At 42.0% G+C, this 19,020-nt stretch overlaps 1 protein-coding gene across 1 annotated transcript in view; it reads left to right on the plus strand.

The window, feature by feature from the left end:
* The first annotated feature begins 12,284 nt into the window (after positions 1-12,284).
* The window catches only part of LOC145402187 (uncharacterized), a 27,499-nt gene continuing 20,763 nt past the window's right edge, over positions 12,285-19,020 (plus strand). The window contains exon 1 of the mRNA XM_080274304.1: positions 12,285-12,333. Coding sequence (XP_080130430.1) covers positions 12,285-12,333 — 49 coding nt within the window. The remainder of the gene's footprint in view (positions 12,334-19,020) is intronic.

Here is a 19,020-nt window from a genome sequence, read left to right on the forward strand (position 1 = left end):
CGTGACCAGGCACAGGGAGGAGGGCGGGGGGAGGGGAGACAGGACTAGCAACCAAGGAGATGAGGCCTAAGACACAAAGGTCATTAAGTCTTCTTAGTCTAAATCCTCCCCTAGAATACAACACGCAGCCGTCGATGTTACAGCCACGTCCCTAAGTATACAGCTGAGTGAACAAAGAGCCCTGGGGACAAACTTTACCCAAGATTCCGATCGGCGTGAGAATTAATAATCACGCAGGTTAAAGAGCTAAAATCCCACCACTGCCTCGGAACACCTGAATTTGTAAAGGAATTTTTGACCGGATCTGTAAAAGGAGGAAATCAATCATCCCATCGTTCATCCACAGCACTTCTTCGTGACTAGCATCTTCTAGCGTTTTATCTCCTAACGGCATTCAGGATGGAGGGATGGTAATTTTTCGCCAAGTTAAAGTGAACGGGGTATAGCCTTGTCTTATGATTATTTAGAATTAGAGAAATAAATCTACCTTACATCCTTTCCATAGCACTTCCTCGTGACTAGCATATTCTACATCCTTTCCATAGCACTTCCTCGTGACTAGCATATTCTACATCCTTTCCATAGCACTTCTTCGTGACTAGCATATTCTACATCCTTTCCATAGCACTTCTTCCTGACTAGCATATTCTACATCCTTTCCATGGCACTTCTTCGTGACTAATGTGCTTTCACCTTAACTTGGCCCAGATTTTCGTTCCATTTACATTTTATTTCACGCAGCTGAGTGGCAAACTGATTATACAGAGGATAAATTTGACTAGTAACCAAGGATACAGAGAATAAATTTGACTAGTAACCAAAGGATAAATTTGACTAGTAACCAAGGATACAGGATTAAATTTGACTAGTAACCAAGGATACAGAATAAATTTGACTAGTAACCAAGGATAGAGGATAAATTTGACTAGTAACCAAGGATAGAGGATAAATTTGACTAGTAACCAAGGATACAGGATATTTTTGACTAGTAACCAAGGATACAGGATATTTTTGACTAGTTACCAAGGATACAGGGTAAATTTGAATAGTAACCAAGGATACAGAGAATAAATTTGACTAGTAACCAAGGATACAGGTTAAATTTGACTAGTAACCAAGGAGACTCATTCCCACTACATAACAAAGGCCCAGTGAATTCATGCATCCTTAGTATTCGAGTTGAGGTATTGGTCCAGTTCCGTCCAATGAAGAGAGACTAACTAGGAGAGAAGAGTGTCAGTTCTGTCCAATGAAGAAAGACTGACAAGGAGAGGAGAAAGAGTCAGGTGTGTAGGTGATAAGGGATGACCCAGGACAAAGAGGTCAAGATGTGTACACCGTGAGGACTACAGGTGATAACGCACACACACTCACACTTACATAACACATACATACACACACACAGGTATTTATATGCGTTCCCTTACACACGTGACTAAAGATCACACACACACACACACACACACACACACACACACACACACACACAGGATACGGCAAACTGAGATTTATTTATTTATCTATTTATTTATCTATCCATCTATCTATCTGTCTGTCGATCCATCTATCTGTCTATCTATTATTGCTCTCAAATAAATAAAACTGAACGGTTGACTGCATGACCGAGGGGTAGAGAGAGAGAGAGAGAGAGAGAGAGAGAGAGAGAGAGAGAGAGAGAGAAACACAGGCGAGAAAGAGGTAGAGGAAGAGAGGAGGGAGGGGGAGAGAGAGAGAGAGACTAGATGAGAGAGAGAAAGGGAGAGAAAGAGGAAGGGAGGAATGGAGGTGGGGAGGAAGGGAGGAATGGAGGTGGGGAGAAAGGGAGAACAACAGGAAGAATGGGGTGAGGGGAGGGAGATAGAGATGAGGGAGGGAGGGAGAGGAATGGAGGGAAGGATGGAGAGATGGAGGGAGGGAGGGAGGGAGGGAGGGAGGGATGAAGGGAAATGGGCTTATTGTGCCAATATATTGCCGTCTACCTACCTCTGTTGCCAGTCCACATGCACCCCACCACAACCACAACCACCACACCACAACCACCACACCACAACCCACCACACCACAACCACCACACCACAACCACAACCATCACACCACAACCCACCCCACCACAACCACAACCATCACACCACAACCACAACCATCACACCACAACCCACCACACCACAACCACAACCCACCCCACCACAACCACAACCACAACCATCACACCACAACCCACCACGACACAACCACAACCACAACCCACTACCAACACACCATAACCCACCACACCACAACCACAACCACAACCCACCACCACACCACAACCACAACCCACCACATCACAAGCACAACCACAACCCACCACAACACAACCACAACCACAACCCACCACCACACCACAACCACAACCCACCACCAAACCATAACCACAACCCACCACCACACCACAACCCACCAGTATATCACAACCACCACCACATCACAACCCACCACCACACCACAACCACAACACCACAAACACACCATCTACTATCTCTCGTGTTAGTCTTCTTGCACTCCACAACAACTACATCGCCACACCACAACCAAGCATCAGAATCACATCACAGCCGCACCACCACCACATTTGCCACAACCGCTACAACCACAGTCCAGCATCACAGCTACATCACCCTGCCACAACCACAGTCATAACGCCAAACCTACAACCACCACCACCACACCACAACCACACTACCGCAACCATACCACCGCTACCACAACCACACTACCACAATCATACCACCGCTACCACAACCACATCACCAACGCATCTTGACTACATCATTTTAACACACACACACACACACACACACACACACACACACACACACACACACACACACACACAAAGCACCTTTACAGCAGAACTAATAACACAGACACAGACACACACACAGACACACACACACACACACACACACACACACACACACACACACACACACACACACACACACACACACACACACACACACACACACACACACACAAAGCACCTCTACAGCAGAACTAATCACACACACACACACACACACACACACACACACACACACGATACTGTTGTTTACCGTAAGTGAAGAGGGCCGGGGTCAAGGGTGAGAGAGACAAAGAATTTCCAGTTACATACAGCGTTACACAGACCACACAGACGTAACGAGGTGATTCGGTGCCGGTGTACGCGAGGTTAACGACCACCGTGGCGTCGTTAGGAGCTCCTCAAAGCCTAGTCCTACTCCCTGGTTCCCTGGCTGAACAGACGATACAGACACAGAGGCCTGGTTGAGGAGGTAAAATGACCCCAAAGCCCCTCTGTTCCTGGGTGTTATCTCCCTTGCCCCCTGTCCATACATTCCGAGTCTCCTTGGTTACTAGTCAAAACAGCCATCAAATCAGATTACACCTGAGCTATAAGATCTGTCAAGTTAGAGTGCATTTTTTTTTTTTAATTGAGGACACCTGTAAACTGGCCTACTTTTTTTTTATTTGTTTTTCCTTCCTCTGTTCGTCCTCTGTTTAAAAAATAGTATAAAAGATTGCTTACGTAAAATACTAAGCACCATTACATGCATTTTATTTTAGCTACGCAAAAAAAAAAAAAAGAAAAAAAAAGAAAAAGAAAGAAAGAAAAAAAAGGAAGAATCAGTAAACCTCTTCACCTCATCCCTCCATCACATCCTCGGTCTCCTTCTTCCTCTCCCTCCCTCCACCTCACTAACATACACTCTCCTAGTCAGTCTCTATTCCCATCACAACGCAAAATCATCTCAAGTCACTCCTAATGCTCTCCATCACACACCCACATCAACACCACAACGCCCCTTCACTTCTCCAATTGTGTCTGTCCACGTAACTTCACATTCTCCTCACTAAAACTCGTCTCTTAAACACTAAACTTACTAAAAACACACCGGGGGTACAGCTGATTCGTAGTCTTATATTCGAAGCTTCTCTATCGCTTGTAAAAATACCTCTAGCTTCTCCGTGGCTTGCAAAACACTCTCCCTCATGGTAAGATCCACGTCACTCAGCTCCTGGCGAACACTGTGATGCTGGCTTTAACTCTGAGTTGGTCTGCTTCACTCCGACTCTCACGAACCCCTAAGTGAAGCAGTCTCGGTACCTAATGACTTGTTCTCATCGTCGCATCTAAAGGTTCGAACCAGTCCTATGATGGATCTTCGTTTATAGACGCAGGAAGGTCGACAGCAAAAAATAAAAAAAAATAAAAAAAAAGTAACATAAAAATAGACGCAGGAGTATCTTTAGCAGGGAACCGGTTAGTCAGTCACACCTTAAGGATTTATATACGAAAGATGCTTCACTCTAGCAGAACCCCATCTCGTAAAGTGCCATGCAAATCCACATCTGCCTCAAACCTCTGCAGTTCTTCGTATGTATCTAGTATTACAGCTAAAATAATCATAACAGTGAATTAGCCAGGAAGCTCACTCTTTGGGGAATTCTACTTTGAAAATAGAGTAAATGTAAACAACCATACCTGAACGAAAAGAAACGAGATTTGGACTAGAGATTATGACAAGATGCAGTTTTGACACCTTACTTAAAATACCTGTTTCAAGCTTAGTGTGCCAATTTAGACTGTAGGAAATTTTCAGCATCTCTTAGGATTGTTTAGGATGATTTAGGATGTCGTTTGGGGTTTCATCTATAATTATTTCTCTGTGGATCAAACGGGAAGCCTCTATAATTCTTTCATCTTAACCTGGCCTAGATTTTCGGCTTCTTGCAGCTCATTTCACCAGAGAGAGAGAGAGAGAGCTCTAGTACTCTCTGGTTTCTAGGCAAAGATGGAGTGCCTATCATCTGAACACGCAGGTATGGGGCAAGGAGTTATATACGCGCTCAGTTACTCAATCTCACGTAAAAAGAGGCAGACGCAAGATAAACGCACTCACAAGTATTTCATTACGTAAGAATTAAAGAAAACTACACGAACGGATGACGCCAAATATACGCACTCCTACGGTACGAAAACTCCTTACCTAACACAACGAAACTTAATAATTTGCGTGAATGGTGTATGGTTGTATATACACATACAATCGTGTCTTATGTATATATTTACCGTATGTAGGTGTGTATAGAACAAGAGGAAGACCTAAAATGAACGCACTTATTTATATATCGTGCGTAAATAAATGAGTACAAAACAGTGTATGGCTGACGCATGTAGATTGAGCCGTTCCCGCAAGACGTGAGATAAATTAGGCAAGTGCAATGTATGGACCATCCTGCATTTCTTGAACTAAACCTTAACTGGGAAGACTTTAGGTTAGTTCTCCTTTCAGTTTTATATGAGTTTATCTGGACCTTAATATCCCACTCCGTCAGATGGAAAAAAGTTTGATGATGGTAATGACGATGATGACCCTGATCATGACCGTAATCATAATCATCACCGTAATGGCGAAAGACAAAAACACTATTATTCGTACCAATGACGCATCGAAGACCTGTTTACCGGGGCCCGTGAAGAGGGAGGGGTCAAGGGACAAACAGCGTCTTATCTTGTTTGTGTGGACGACGGGGTGGGGGGGCAGGAGCAGCAGGAGGGAGGCGATAATGGCACAGATAAATTAGGCCCCAGATAAGGTAGGTCCATCCGATCAAGTGGCTTGGCTCTGACGATCTATCTTCACGGAAACACTAACACACCTGATTACATCCTTCACTCAAATGTCCTGACTCTGAGCTGGCGGTGAGGGAGGGAAAGGGAGAGAAAGAGGCAGGAAGGAACGGAGGTGGAGGGAAAGGGACAACCACAGGAAGGAGAGAGAGAAAGGATGAACGAGAGAGAGGGAGAGAAGAGGAAAGAAAGAGAAGGTCGAGCCGTGTAGGGAGAAAACGAATGATCTGCTTCTTTAATGTAACCCCTTCCCATGCAAAAAAATACAATGAATAAATAAATGCACAAATAAAGGGTGATACACTCAGTTTCTTTATGACAGGTAAACATTTTCTCGTGTTTGGGAGAAAGATGAAGGTTGTGGAATGGACTGATGTAACTGTATGATTCTCTCTCTCTCGGGATAGGATGCTGAAGGCTGTGGACTGGAATGATGTAATTGTAGTGATACCCCCCCCCCTCTCTCTCTCTCTGGTAAATCACAAGCATATACTGATAAGAGGGGGCGAGGGTGTGCCGAGTTACAGGGCCTGGCATGCAATGATAAAAGCTGGAAGAAGGCTGCTTGCAAATTAACTCCTTCAGGCCTCTCTCTTGAAACAGATATAGATAGATAGGTAGGCAAATAGACTGATGGATAGATAGATAGATAGGTAAACAGACACAGACAGACAGACAGATAGATAGATAGGCAGACAAACAGACAGATAGATAGGCAGATAAACAGAGAGATGGATAGATAGGTAACCAGGACGACAAATAAATAAACAGATAGACAGAAAGACAGACAGATAAACAGACAGGTAAACAGACAAGCAGGTAGGCGACGACGTCCAGCTCTAAGACGACCAAACTTTGTCAGCGACCGGAAGTAGTTTTTGGTATGAAAAATCACTCCTGCATGGCGGTACCGAAGGACAACATCCCACCCAAGAATCATGGCCCTGGCTTAATAATCTCCGGAGCCTTCGCAGTTTCCATGAGCAAGGTCGTAATTTTAGCACTTTTCATTTTTTCTGCAATGATGACCTTTGACCCCTGACCTGGCGGATAGAGGTCACGCATGTACGAGGCACACTTGTAGTACCCATTAACGTTTATAAGCATGCAAAGTTTCAATCGATTCCATCCACCCACTGTGGTGCCAGGGAACTTGAACTTCGCAGAATGGCCACAGCTTCTAGGTGGCGCTGCCATCGACTGGAAGTGAGTTTCGACTCTGAATGTCATTTTTATAAAGAGGTACTCCAGTGCAACATTTCACCAGAATCATGGCCCTGGCTTAACAATCTTCGGAACCTTAGTACTTCGCGCGAGCATTGTAGATTTTAGCTCTTTCCACCGTCTTCTCATTTGATGACCTTTGGCTCCTGAACTGGCCAATGCAGCACATAGGTGTACATAGAAAAGTTGTAGTACTAGTCAGTGTCTATAAGCATGGAAACTTTCATTCAATTTCATCGAGCCGCTGGGGAACTAGGGGGGGGGGGGCATTTTTGAAAACCGGTACTGGTTGCTGGGGACGCTGAGGCCAGTCTTCACAGAGTTGCCACTCGAAAACTAGAGGAGAAAGAGGAAAATGGATGGCACACCTCCGATAGGGAACGACCTCAAGATTACGCCTAAAGAAGTCAGAGCTTTGTGCGCCCATAGTAATGCTTCTACAGCTCAAAACGAGAAAACTACGAAAAAAAAAAATACGTTTTTATTTTTGGCCATTGCTAGGCATCATCATCATCCAATCCTATGTTGTCCCATGAGGAGCGTAGGAGCCTGGGGCTAGACAAGTTGGTCCTGACTCATCCCTGAGTGGCATTATATAAGCAATAAACCCCAACCACCCCTTGGATATAAACTGCACCGGCTCAATCCGATTGCAGTGCCTTAATTACCCACTAAACCACCAGGTGCCACAATTTGGTTATATGGTTACCACCCAGCGTAGTAAATGGTTTCCTGGTGTACAGGAAAACCATTTGGCTTGTCACTCAGCATAAAGTCACCCACAGGCAGAAGGAGAAGGAAAGAAAGACAGACAGACAGATGAGGAAGGAAGGAACTAATACGATAAATAAATAAATAAAAAAAACAAAAACAAATGAATAAAGAAGAAAAATTAAACCAATAAAAACGCGTGAAAAAACATAAACAACAAACAACATAAGCAAGTAAACAATTAACTCAATAACAAGTAAACAAAAAATAACCTAAAATGATACACAAACAAATACACATAAACAAATAACGAGAAAGACAAATAATACAGAATAAAAATAAAAATAAATAAAATAAAGATAAAGATAAATAAAATGATAAATAAAATAAAAATATAGATAAATAAAAAAAATAAATAATAAAAATAAAGATAAAATAAAAATAAAGATAAATAAAATGAAAATAAAAAATAAAAAAAGATAAAATAAAAATAAAGATAAATAAAAAAATAAAAATAAAATAAAAATAAAAATAAAGATAAATAAAATAAGAGATAAATAAAATAAAAATAAATAAAATAAAAATAAAGATAAATAAAATAAAAATAAATAGTTGATAAAAAATAGATAAAAAAAATAATAATAAATAAAAAATAAAAAACAGCTGATAAAGAATAATGAAAATAAAAATAAAGATAAAAATAGAAATAATAAAAAAACAGCTGAAAGAAGCAAATAAAATAAATAAAACAATAACAGTAAACACAAATAATTAAATAACCACATGAATAAAAAAAACTAATCAATCAATAAAGGAACAAACAAACAAGCAAAAAATAAACAATAATAAAAATAGCAATAAACAAATAAATAAAATAACAATAAATAAACAAAACAAAATAAACAGGAAAAATAAACAACTGAAATAAACAGATAAACAAAGAATAAACAACTACATAAACAAACAGATAAACAAAGAGTAAACAACTACATAAACAAACAGATAAACAACGAATAAACAACACAATAAACAGATAGACAAATAAACAACAAAAACAAACAGATAAACAACGAATAAACAACTACATAAACAAACCGGTAAACAAACAAACAAGAACAAACAAACAAAGAATAAACAACTACATAAACAAACAGGTAAACAACTACATAAACAAACAGATAAACAAAAATAAACAACAAAAACACACAGATAAACAAATAAACAACTACAAAAACAAAAAGAAAAACAAATAAACAATAAAAACAAACAGATAAACAAATAAACAATAAAAACAAACAAAAAAATAAACAAAACAGAAAAAACAAATAAACAATAAAAAAACAGATAAACAAATAAACAACATAAACAAGCACATAAACAAGTAAACCAAACAGCCTCTCAGTCAGCACCTGGGACCGCTGACTCACCTGGTTAATCAGCACTTAATTACGCCAGGTGAGACTGGTTTACAGGTAGTGTCAATTTTATGAAGCTTTACCTGCAATATCACTAAAAAAAAGGCAGGTAGAAAGAAGCCAGGAAGAAATTAAATAGAAATAATAGATAGATAGATAGATAGAGATTGAGATAGACACAGATAGATAGATAGATAGATAGACAGATAGATAGATATCGATAGATAGATAGACAGACAGATAGATTGATGGATAGATAGACAGAGAGGGCGGTATTCTGGTGGGGTAAGGAAGCTTACTAACACCTCAACACCTCTTCCTTACCGATTTATTTCTGATTCTGCTCCGTGACTGTATTCTTATGTGTTATTCATGCAACCTCATGTCGACATTGCAAAGATATAAGAAGCAAAAAAGAGGATATTAATGTATGGTTTGGGAAATAAATCGCTAAGGAAGAGGTGTTAGGGAGCTTCCTTACCAAACGAGAATACGGGCCATAGATAGATAGATAGATAGATAGATAGATAGATAGAGAGAGAGAGAGAGAGACATGGATCACTACCTGTATTTACTCTAATTTCAGTTGCCTTGGATTAGGAAACAAAACACGTCCAGTCTCTGCATTGAAATCTCCATCAGTAACGCAAAGGAGGAAAGGCAGGAAGATTGGAGTGGGTGAACAGGAACGAGCAGACTAGGATAGGATGGGATGGGATAGGCTAGGCTAGGATGGGATGGGATGGGATGAGCAGTGATGGGACAGAATGGAATGAGATGGGCAGTGATGGGATGGGATGGGCAGGGATAGGATGGGATGGAATGGGATGGATGGAATGAAGTGGGCACTGATGGGCTGGGATGGGATGGGATGGAATGAGGTGGGCAGTGATGTGATAGAGGGATGGGATGGGTTGGAATGGGGGGACGTACAGTCAAGGATAAATATTCACCTAATATTTCACCTCTTCTTCTCACTTTCCTCTGGTGGCTAATATTCCTAGGCAGTTTCTCTGGCTTAATATTTCACTTAACATCTCACATTCCTCTGCTGCCTAATATTCCTAAGCTGAAAGATGCTTGGTATGCTTCTCTGACCACAGATTACGAAAGTTCATCTAATTCTTCACATCTTTTATTTGTCACTTTCCTCTGCTGGCTAATATTAAGCAGAGAGAGGGTTGGCGTGTTTCTCTGCCCACAGATGACGGAGTATTTCACCTCTCTTGCTTGCCACTTTTCCTCTGCTAGCTAATATTTCTATGCTTAGCATGTTTCTCTGTCCATAGATGGCAAAAGTTCATCTCATCTAATATTTCACCCAACTTCTCACGTTCCTCTGGTGGCTAATATTCCTAGGCTGAGAGAGGCTTGGTATGCGTCAGGGAGGAAAGTGACGAACGTGCCCCGAGTGTGAAGTAGGCGCAGTGAATGGTAGGATATTTTTGTCTTCAACTGTGCACTCCGTAACTATGGTTGTCAATGGTTGGGGATAATGACGGTGTGAGTGTTCAGATTCACCTTCTCTCTACGAAAAAAAAAAGTTGCTGTTCTCATATACCTTGCTCTCTGCGACGCGTATAATCCTGCATCCAATAATATAGAAGTGCAATACGCGCGTCACCATTCAAATACAGAGACAGAAATATAACAGTTACAGCTAAGCATATTCAGTGGACGCAGTCTTCTCCATATCAAAATTTTCGTCATCATCATCCTAATCGCTGTCATCATCATCATTATCATCATCATCATCGTAATCATCATCATCATCAATATCATCATCATCATCATCATCGTAATCATTATCATCATCATCATCGTATATACGTAAAAATTAAGTACATTTTGAATTTTTAGAAAAGACAAGGGAGAGAGAGAGAGAGAGAAAGAGAGAGAGAGAGAGAGAGAGAGAGAGAGAGAGAGAGTATTAATGATCTAGGACAGGTGTACTTAATTACCAGGTGTGAAGGTCCAGACACAGTTCCTAATTCAAAACGTGGTGATAAGATACAGATAATAGCACACATTACAATTTTATTTCGAGTTACAGGAAAATTAGCTACAGAAATCAGTGCTCTGGAAAAAAGAAATTGAATGTACATATATGCTAGACGTAACCCTCTATTGTACAAGCAGTTAGTGTTCTGGGGTGCACGCAAAATCTCACCGCGACACTGATCTAGGAAATAAATTGCTCGAGTTATCTAGCAAGGTGGATGATAGAGGATAAGTCGCCACATGACAGGCGCAAAGAAGCCTCCTGTGAGACATGAGTTTAATAATGAGAGATGAGATGAGGTGAGGCAGGGCCATGTATGAAGTGAGGTGACATGAGTGTGTGGGGGAGACCTGATATGAATGAATATGTAATGTGTAATGAATGAGGTGAGATGTGAGATGAAGTGAGGTGAAACGAAGCCAAATTATGAACTGAGGTGACAGGTGAGGTGAGGAAATGTGATATGAGAGGAGGAAGTGAGGTGTGAGGAGACTTGAGGAGCGGTATGAGGTGTGGCAATGAGATGGGAAGTGAATTAAGGTGATGTGAGATGAAGAGTGATTGAAGACTGAAGTGTGGCAAAGTGACAAGGTGGAAAACTAGAAAGATGAGGTGTAGAGTGAAGTAAGACAAAGTGAGTGAGAGAGAGAGAGAGAGAGAGAGAGAGAGAGAGAGAGAGAGAGAGAGAGAGAGATTGTGCCTGCTGCCTGCGTGTGGTTGTGACAGGTGTGGTGTGGTAGTGACAGGTGTACTCGTGACAGGTGTGGTAATGACAGGTGTGCTTGTGACAGGTGTAGTAATGACAGGTGTATAAGACATATTCTGACCTAAGGGACATAGGTCAGAAGGGGGCCTCTGCACAACATATCGCTCAGTTCCTTATCTTAGTGGACAAAGATGAATACTTATGCACAAAGGAACCTCAAGACCTCAAACTGATAACAAAAGGAGGAAATTCAAGTCTTTTCTGGGGTCTGTAGGCTTTTGGTAATTACAAACCACATAAAAATACACGAAAACTAGTGACCAGATCATGAAATATAAGGAAAGGGGATGATATATAATGACATCTCCCTTTTCGATGCGTAGACGGGGCCTCCATGTGAGCGATAAGAAGCGGCGAGGGCGAGAGAGCGATCAGATAAGGATAAGATGGTGAGTGGAGGGGGAGGGTATATAAGGCGGGAGAGGGAGGGCAGGACCAGCCAGTGGATATCGCGACTAGACCTGTCTCTCTTGGACAGTGTGAGTCGCCAACATGAGGGGTGTCCTCCTCATCACAGCCCTCGTAGCCTCGGCTCTCGCAGGTAAAGTGCTCAAAGAAAAGTGTTCAAGTGCAAGTGTTCAAAGTGGAGAAAGGTGGATCACTAGACAGGTGGAATATTCGTGTTCAACGTGTTGGAGAGGTGGAATTATTACCCTGTGTTCAGAAGTGGTAGAGGTGGATTACTGTACTAGACGGTGTTCAAAGTGGAGGCAGGTGGATTACTAGACAGGTGTGGTGGTGTGTTTGTGTTCAAAGTGGTTAATTATTAGAGTGGTGTAGTCGTGGTGTAGACTGGCGTGGTGGTATTTTAGGGTGGTGTAATGGTGGTGGTAGACTGGCGTGGTGGTATTTTAGAGTGGTGTAGTGGTGTACTCTGGCATGGTGGTATTTTAGAGTGGTGTAGTGGTGTTGGTAGACTGGCATGGTGGTATTTTAGGGTGGTGTAGTTGTGTAGACTCACGTGGTGTTGCTATAGTGAAAAATAAAAGTGTTCTAGACGCTTCTTAGTGCTACTTATTACTTATGGGAAAATACACCTTCATTTGTATCCACGTGTGATGGCCGACTCCTGTGGTGATAAAGGTGAATTTAATTAAGGTGTTCCAGGTGATATGAAAAGCTTCGTAACACCTTTTCCTCAGCGATTTATTTTGCGGATTACACCTTAGCAGTCTCTTGCGTAGTACTTAATAACACCTTTTCCTCAGCGATTTATTTTGCGGAATACACCTTAGCAGTCTCTTGCATGGTATTTAACACCTTTTCCTCAGCGATTTATTTTGCGGATTACACCTTAACAGCCTCTTGCGTGCTACTTATTCCGCTTTAATACCAATATACTTTGCATCAGTAACACCCAAGGAATACTGAGGTTCTGAGCACGGAATGAATCACAGAGGGAAGTGTGTTGAGGAATCTTCATAGCCACATAGCACACGCCTTGTGATGATGATGATGATGATGGTGATGGTGATGATGATGATGAGGATGGTGATGGTGATGATGATGATGAGGATGGTGATGATGATGACGGTGATGGTGATAATGATGATGAGGATGAGGATGGTGATGATGGTGGTGATGATGATGATGATGATGATGATGATGGTGGTGGTGATGATGATGGTGATGGCGATGATGATAATGGTGATGAAGATGATGGTGATGATGATGAGGATGGTGATGAGGGTGGTGATGATGTTGATGAGGATGAGGATGGTGATGATGATGATAATGGTGATGATGATGATGATGAGGATGGTGATGATGATGGTGATGATGATGATGATGATGATGGTGATGATGAGGGTGGTGATGATGATGATGATGATGATGGCGTATGGGGGTGGGAATAAATTTAATTGGAGACAGAATTATAAACGACATACAGGTAAAAGCGTAATTATAGTGGCAGTCGGCGGTGAAAAACAGGTGAAAGATTGTCAGTGATAGATAGCTGGAGAAGTGATAGATTAGGTGACAGACAGGTGAGGCAGTGATAGATATAGGCAGGTGAGGCAGTGATAGATTGACAGGTGAGGCAGTGATAGATAGACAGGTGAGGCAGTGATAGATATTGGCAGGTGAGAGTGATAGATTATGGTACAGACAGAAGAACAGTAATAGATTAAGCAAGTCAGCTGGAGTAGTGATAGATGAAGTAGCAGAGGAGGTGAATGGTGACAGACTGTGTGATAGAAAGTGACAGATTAAACGGTAGATAGCTGAGATAGACTGCGTAATATACTGATAGATAAAACGATAGATAATTGAGGTAGTGAGACAGACTGCGTGATAGATTAAAAGGTAGATTGATGAGGTGGTGACAGGGTGATAGATAATTCGAATGGTGAGAGATAGATAGACACAGACAGATAGATAGAACTGATGACTTATTTCCCGTAGGTGACAGAGTTGACAGAAACGTAAAGAGATAGCAGACAGACAGCAGAGACAGATAGACTGATAGACGGATGGATAGACAGGTGTGAGGGATCTGGGAGAGTGTTTATAAGCGATATTAACAAGAGAGAGAGAGAGAGAGAGAGAGAGAGAGAGAGAGAGAGAGAGAGAGAGAGAGAGAGAGAGAGAGAGAGATTCTTTTCAACCAGTCATAAACTCACAAACCAAGTCTCACTAGTTATCATTCTCTCTCTCACGCTCTCTCTCTCTCTCTCTCCCCTTGGCCTCCCTCACTCTTAATTCTTCCTCCTCCATCACTCTTGTCATTTCCTCAACTGACCCACCCTCACTCTCTCTCTCTCTCTCTCTCTCATCCCTTCATTCATCCGTTAAACTATCCACACCGACAACCATCCATCCATCCAACCATACAGTATCTGCAACCATCCATCCAACCAACCACGCCTGCCAAACCATCCACCCATCTAACCAAACCATCTATTCATCCAACCATCCACCCGTGCAACCAACCATCCATCCTACCTACACAGTCATCCTACCAACCATCCATCCTCCCTCCAATCATCCGACCAACCAACCATCTCCCACAACCATCCATCCGTCCAACTAACAACCATCCAACTTACCAACCATCCATCCCCCACAACCATCCATCTTTCCAACCACCATCCCTTCCACTAAGCATCCATATATCCAACCTCCAACCATCCATTCTCCCTTCACAACCATCCACCCTAACCACCAATTCAGTGCTGCCCAGTGAAGCCCCTCCGGTTAATCCTCAATTGACGGGGGTGCCAGATGTCCCAGGAGGCTAGGAGTGACATCAATCCCACGCACTGATGTCCCTATTGATGTCACTGATGAGGCTAATGTGGTGATGTCCTACTGATGTCACTCTTAGATGTTTTTATTTGTCAGCTGAGAATATGCATCAATCTTCCACACTGATGTCTTTATTGATGTCACTGATGATGCTATTGTGGTGATGTCCTATTGATGTCACTGATGAGGCTAATGTGGTGATGTCCTATTGATGTCACTCTTAGATCTTTTTATTTGTGTTGCTTGATGTGATGCGTTGAGAATATGCATCAATCCTGCACACTGATGTCTTTATTGATGTCACTGATGATGTTGGGACTGAAGAGGCTCTGATGTCAGTCTTAGATTGATGTTACTGATGACAGGATGATGTGATGAGTCTTAGACCAAGTAGTGATGTCACTGATGTCATAATGAGTCTTTGATGATGATAATAATGATGAGGTGATTATCTGATGTCGCTCTTGAAGTCACGTGGATGAGGGGATGTCACTGCTGATGTCACAGGCCCGTATTCTAAGGAAGCTCCCTAACACCTTTTTCTATGCGACTTATTTTGCTTAATACACCTTACTGCCCTACTCAGTGTTGCACCAGTCCCTCCAACATCGCCATACTTTGCAAAAATAACGTACGTAGGATATTAGCCGGCCGAATCCAAGAATAAATCGGTAAGGAAGAGGTGTTAGGAGTCAAAGATTTCAGAAAGTTACTCGAATTCTTCCCCCGTTTTAACAGGGTAACTTGGGTAACTCTTTCCCCGTTACTAGTACACCTGAGTTACTAGTACACCTGGGTTACTTGTACAGCTGGGTTACTAGTACACCTGGATTACTAGTACACCTGGGTTACTAGTACACCTGGGTTACTAGTACACCTGGGTTACTAGTACACCTGGGTTACTTGTACACCTGGGTAATTCATTTAGGGTAACGCCAAATAATTTTATAGAGTCGAGAGGAAGCCTGGCAGTCAAAGAGGGAGGGGGTGATAAGAGAGAATATTGTAGTGAAGATGAAGGGAGAAGGAGTAGGCAAAGAATAAGAATAGAAGTGGTAGTTGTAGTGGTAGTGGTAGTAGTAGTAGTAGTGGTGGTGGTGGTGGTAGTAGTAGTGGTAGTGGTGGTAGTAACAGTAGTAGCGGTAGTAGCAATGAAAGTGGTGGTGGTTGTGGAAGTAGTGGTAGTAGTTAGTAGTAGTAATAATAATAATAGTAGCGGTCGTATTAGTAGCAGTAGTAACCCCAGGCCCCTTTAACTGTCAACTCGGTGGACTGCAGGCTAAAGTTTGCCTTCTCCTGCAGTCCACCATTCTCCTTTCGGGGGATAGGGAGGGAGTTGCGGGACGTATGTACAACCGGGCCGGGAGGCAGACCGGTTATATCAGTGCCACCACACTAAGGGGCCACCACCTAAGTCTCAATAAGAACAATAATAACTAGAATGGCACTCAGTAGAATGCATACCTTCGCCATCAACATCCATGCAATATTCACTGAAAAATTTACGAAAATGTCGAAACACGCTCTACCTCGCAAAGGCTCGCGGCCTTTGGTTCCTTCTTCCTGGCATAAAAAAAAAAAAAAAAAACTTCATCCGGATCGGCACCAAAATTTAATGGAGCCTGTTCTGGACCAAGACCCATTCTTCTACCAAGTTTCGTGGATATCCGTCCACTAGTTTTTGTGTAATCTTGCTCACAAACCAACCAACCAACAAACAAACAAACTGACAGGGGTGAAAACATAACCTCCTTGGCAGGGGTAATAATAATAATAATAATAATAATAATAATAATAATAATCGAAAGTATTATCTCCTGACGACCTAAAATTACCATCCCTTCATCTGATTACTGAGGCATAGCGAGAGATGAACCCTAGAATATAATGCTAGTCACGAAGAAGTGCTTTGGAAAGGATGCATTGGTATTCTCTTTCTCCACCACGAAATATTATTAAAAAAAAAAAAAATATTCAGTATTTTTACAAGCTTAAATATAAACATTATTTATTATTTTTATTAACTTATTAGCAGGAGCGTAGGGACCCGTGGCTAGTCTTTCTTCACCTCGGGGTTTCCTGTACTAGAAGGGGGTCATCGTACTGAAGGGGCTGACACACACACACACACACACACACACACGAACACAGCCGGTTATTTCGGCGTTGCACCATTATGACTGCCCTGTGTGTTTCAAGGATACACACACACACACACACACACACACACACACACACACACACACACACACACACACACACACACGTACACAGCCGGTTATTTCGGCGTTGCACCATTATGACTGCCCTGTGGGTTTCAAGGACACACACACACACACACACACACACACACACACACACACACACACACAAACATTCATACATACACGCACCCATACCCACGCAAACTCAATCACGTCCACAGGTTACATACAGTCACGTAACCACACATGCATACTCGTACGTATGGACAGACACTTACATAACACAAGCATATATACAATCATACACACACATACACACCCAGACACAGACCACGTGCAAAGGTCACACACACACACACACACACACACACACACACACACACACACACACACACACACACACATTCTCTCTCTCTCTGCCTTGTATCTAAGTAGCACAGAAATAGTAACTTCAATTTAGTACGGCAAAAACTCAAGTACTCTCTCTCTCTCTCTCTCTCTCACACACACACACACACACACACACACACACACACAATACAACAGGAACCCACACCAATACATCTCTCCCTCTTTCTGTCTCTCTCTCTTCACATATTGCACTTTCACTCAAACACATAGCTGTCTCTCAAACACACACACACACACACACACACACACACACACACACACACACACACACACACACACACGACACAAAACAACACAAACCCACACCAATACATCTCTCTCTCTCTCTCCCTCTCTCTCTCTCTCTGGTCTTGTAAATTAGCTCACTCTGCTGATGCCACGTGAGTATAAGATAAAATTAATACTCTAAATATGATAAGACTTTTACTGTTAACAACGATAAGGATGTTATTAGTGATGAGGTGAGGTTGAAGTGATTGTCTTGCACTATCAGTAGACAGATAGATAGATGGATAGATAGATAGGTGGATAGATAGATAGATAGATAGATACATGTATATAGGCTAGATGGATGGATAGATTGACAGATAGATGAGGGTAGATAGATAGACACATACAGATAGAAATAGATAGAGATAGATAGATAGATAGATAGACAGATATAGACAGATAGACGTACGCAGGCTAGATAGATGAAGATACAGAGATACAGACAGACACACACAGATAGAAATAGATAGAGAGATAGAAAGTTACATAGATACACAGACCACATGGACTTTGAGGTCCCTTGGAAAATGATAGATAGATAGATAGATAAAGAGTGAGAGAGAGAGAGAGAGAGAGAGAGAGAGAGAGAGAGAGAGAGAGAGAGAGAGAGAGAGAGATGCAGGTGGGTTCTAGGAGACAATTGCTAAACAGTCTCTCTCCCTCCCCTCCCCCCCTCATTTCCTCTTTCCTCTCTCTCTCTCTCTCTCTCTCCTCGGTCTACCTATCTATCTGCCTCTATCTATCTATATATCTTTCTCTGTCAACCTGTCCTTCTGTCTGTGTCTTTTCATGTTAATCCGTCATTTGATCTATCTATCTATCTATTTATCTATCTGTGAGTCCAGATCAAGGAAATCATCTATATCTTATGCTTCTTTGTCACAGTCGTACCCTCCTGGTCTTCTATCTATCTGTCTATCTATCTAACTAAGCAAAGAAATCATCTCTATCTTATGCCTCTTTGTCAGTTCTGCCCTCCTCTCCTCCTATCTATCCATCTAATTTAAACTACACCTCCAGCCGTCCTCCTCTCCTTTCTATCTATCAGTCTATCTCCCTGTCTGTTAGTCCGTCTGTCTGTCCATTCATCCTTC

Source organism: Coenobita brevimanus, chromosome 57, assembly GCF_032717465.1.
Source record: "Coenobita brevimanus isolate Jiangsu-jjx chromosome 57, ASM3271746v2, whole genome shotgun sequence".
In the NCBI taxonomy this organism is placed as follows: Eukaryota; Metazoa; Arthropoda; class Malacostraca; order Decapoda; family Coenobitidae; genus Coenobita; species Coenobita brevimanus.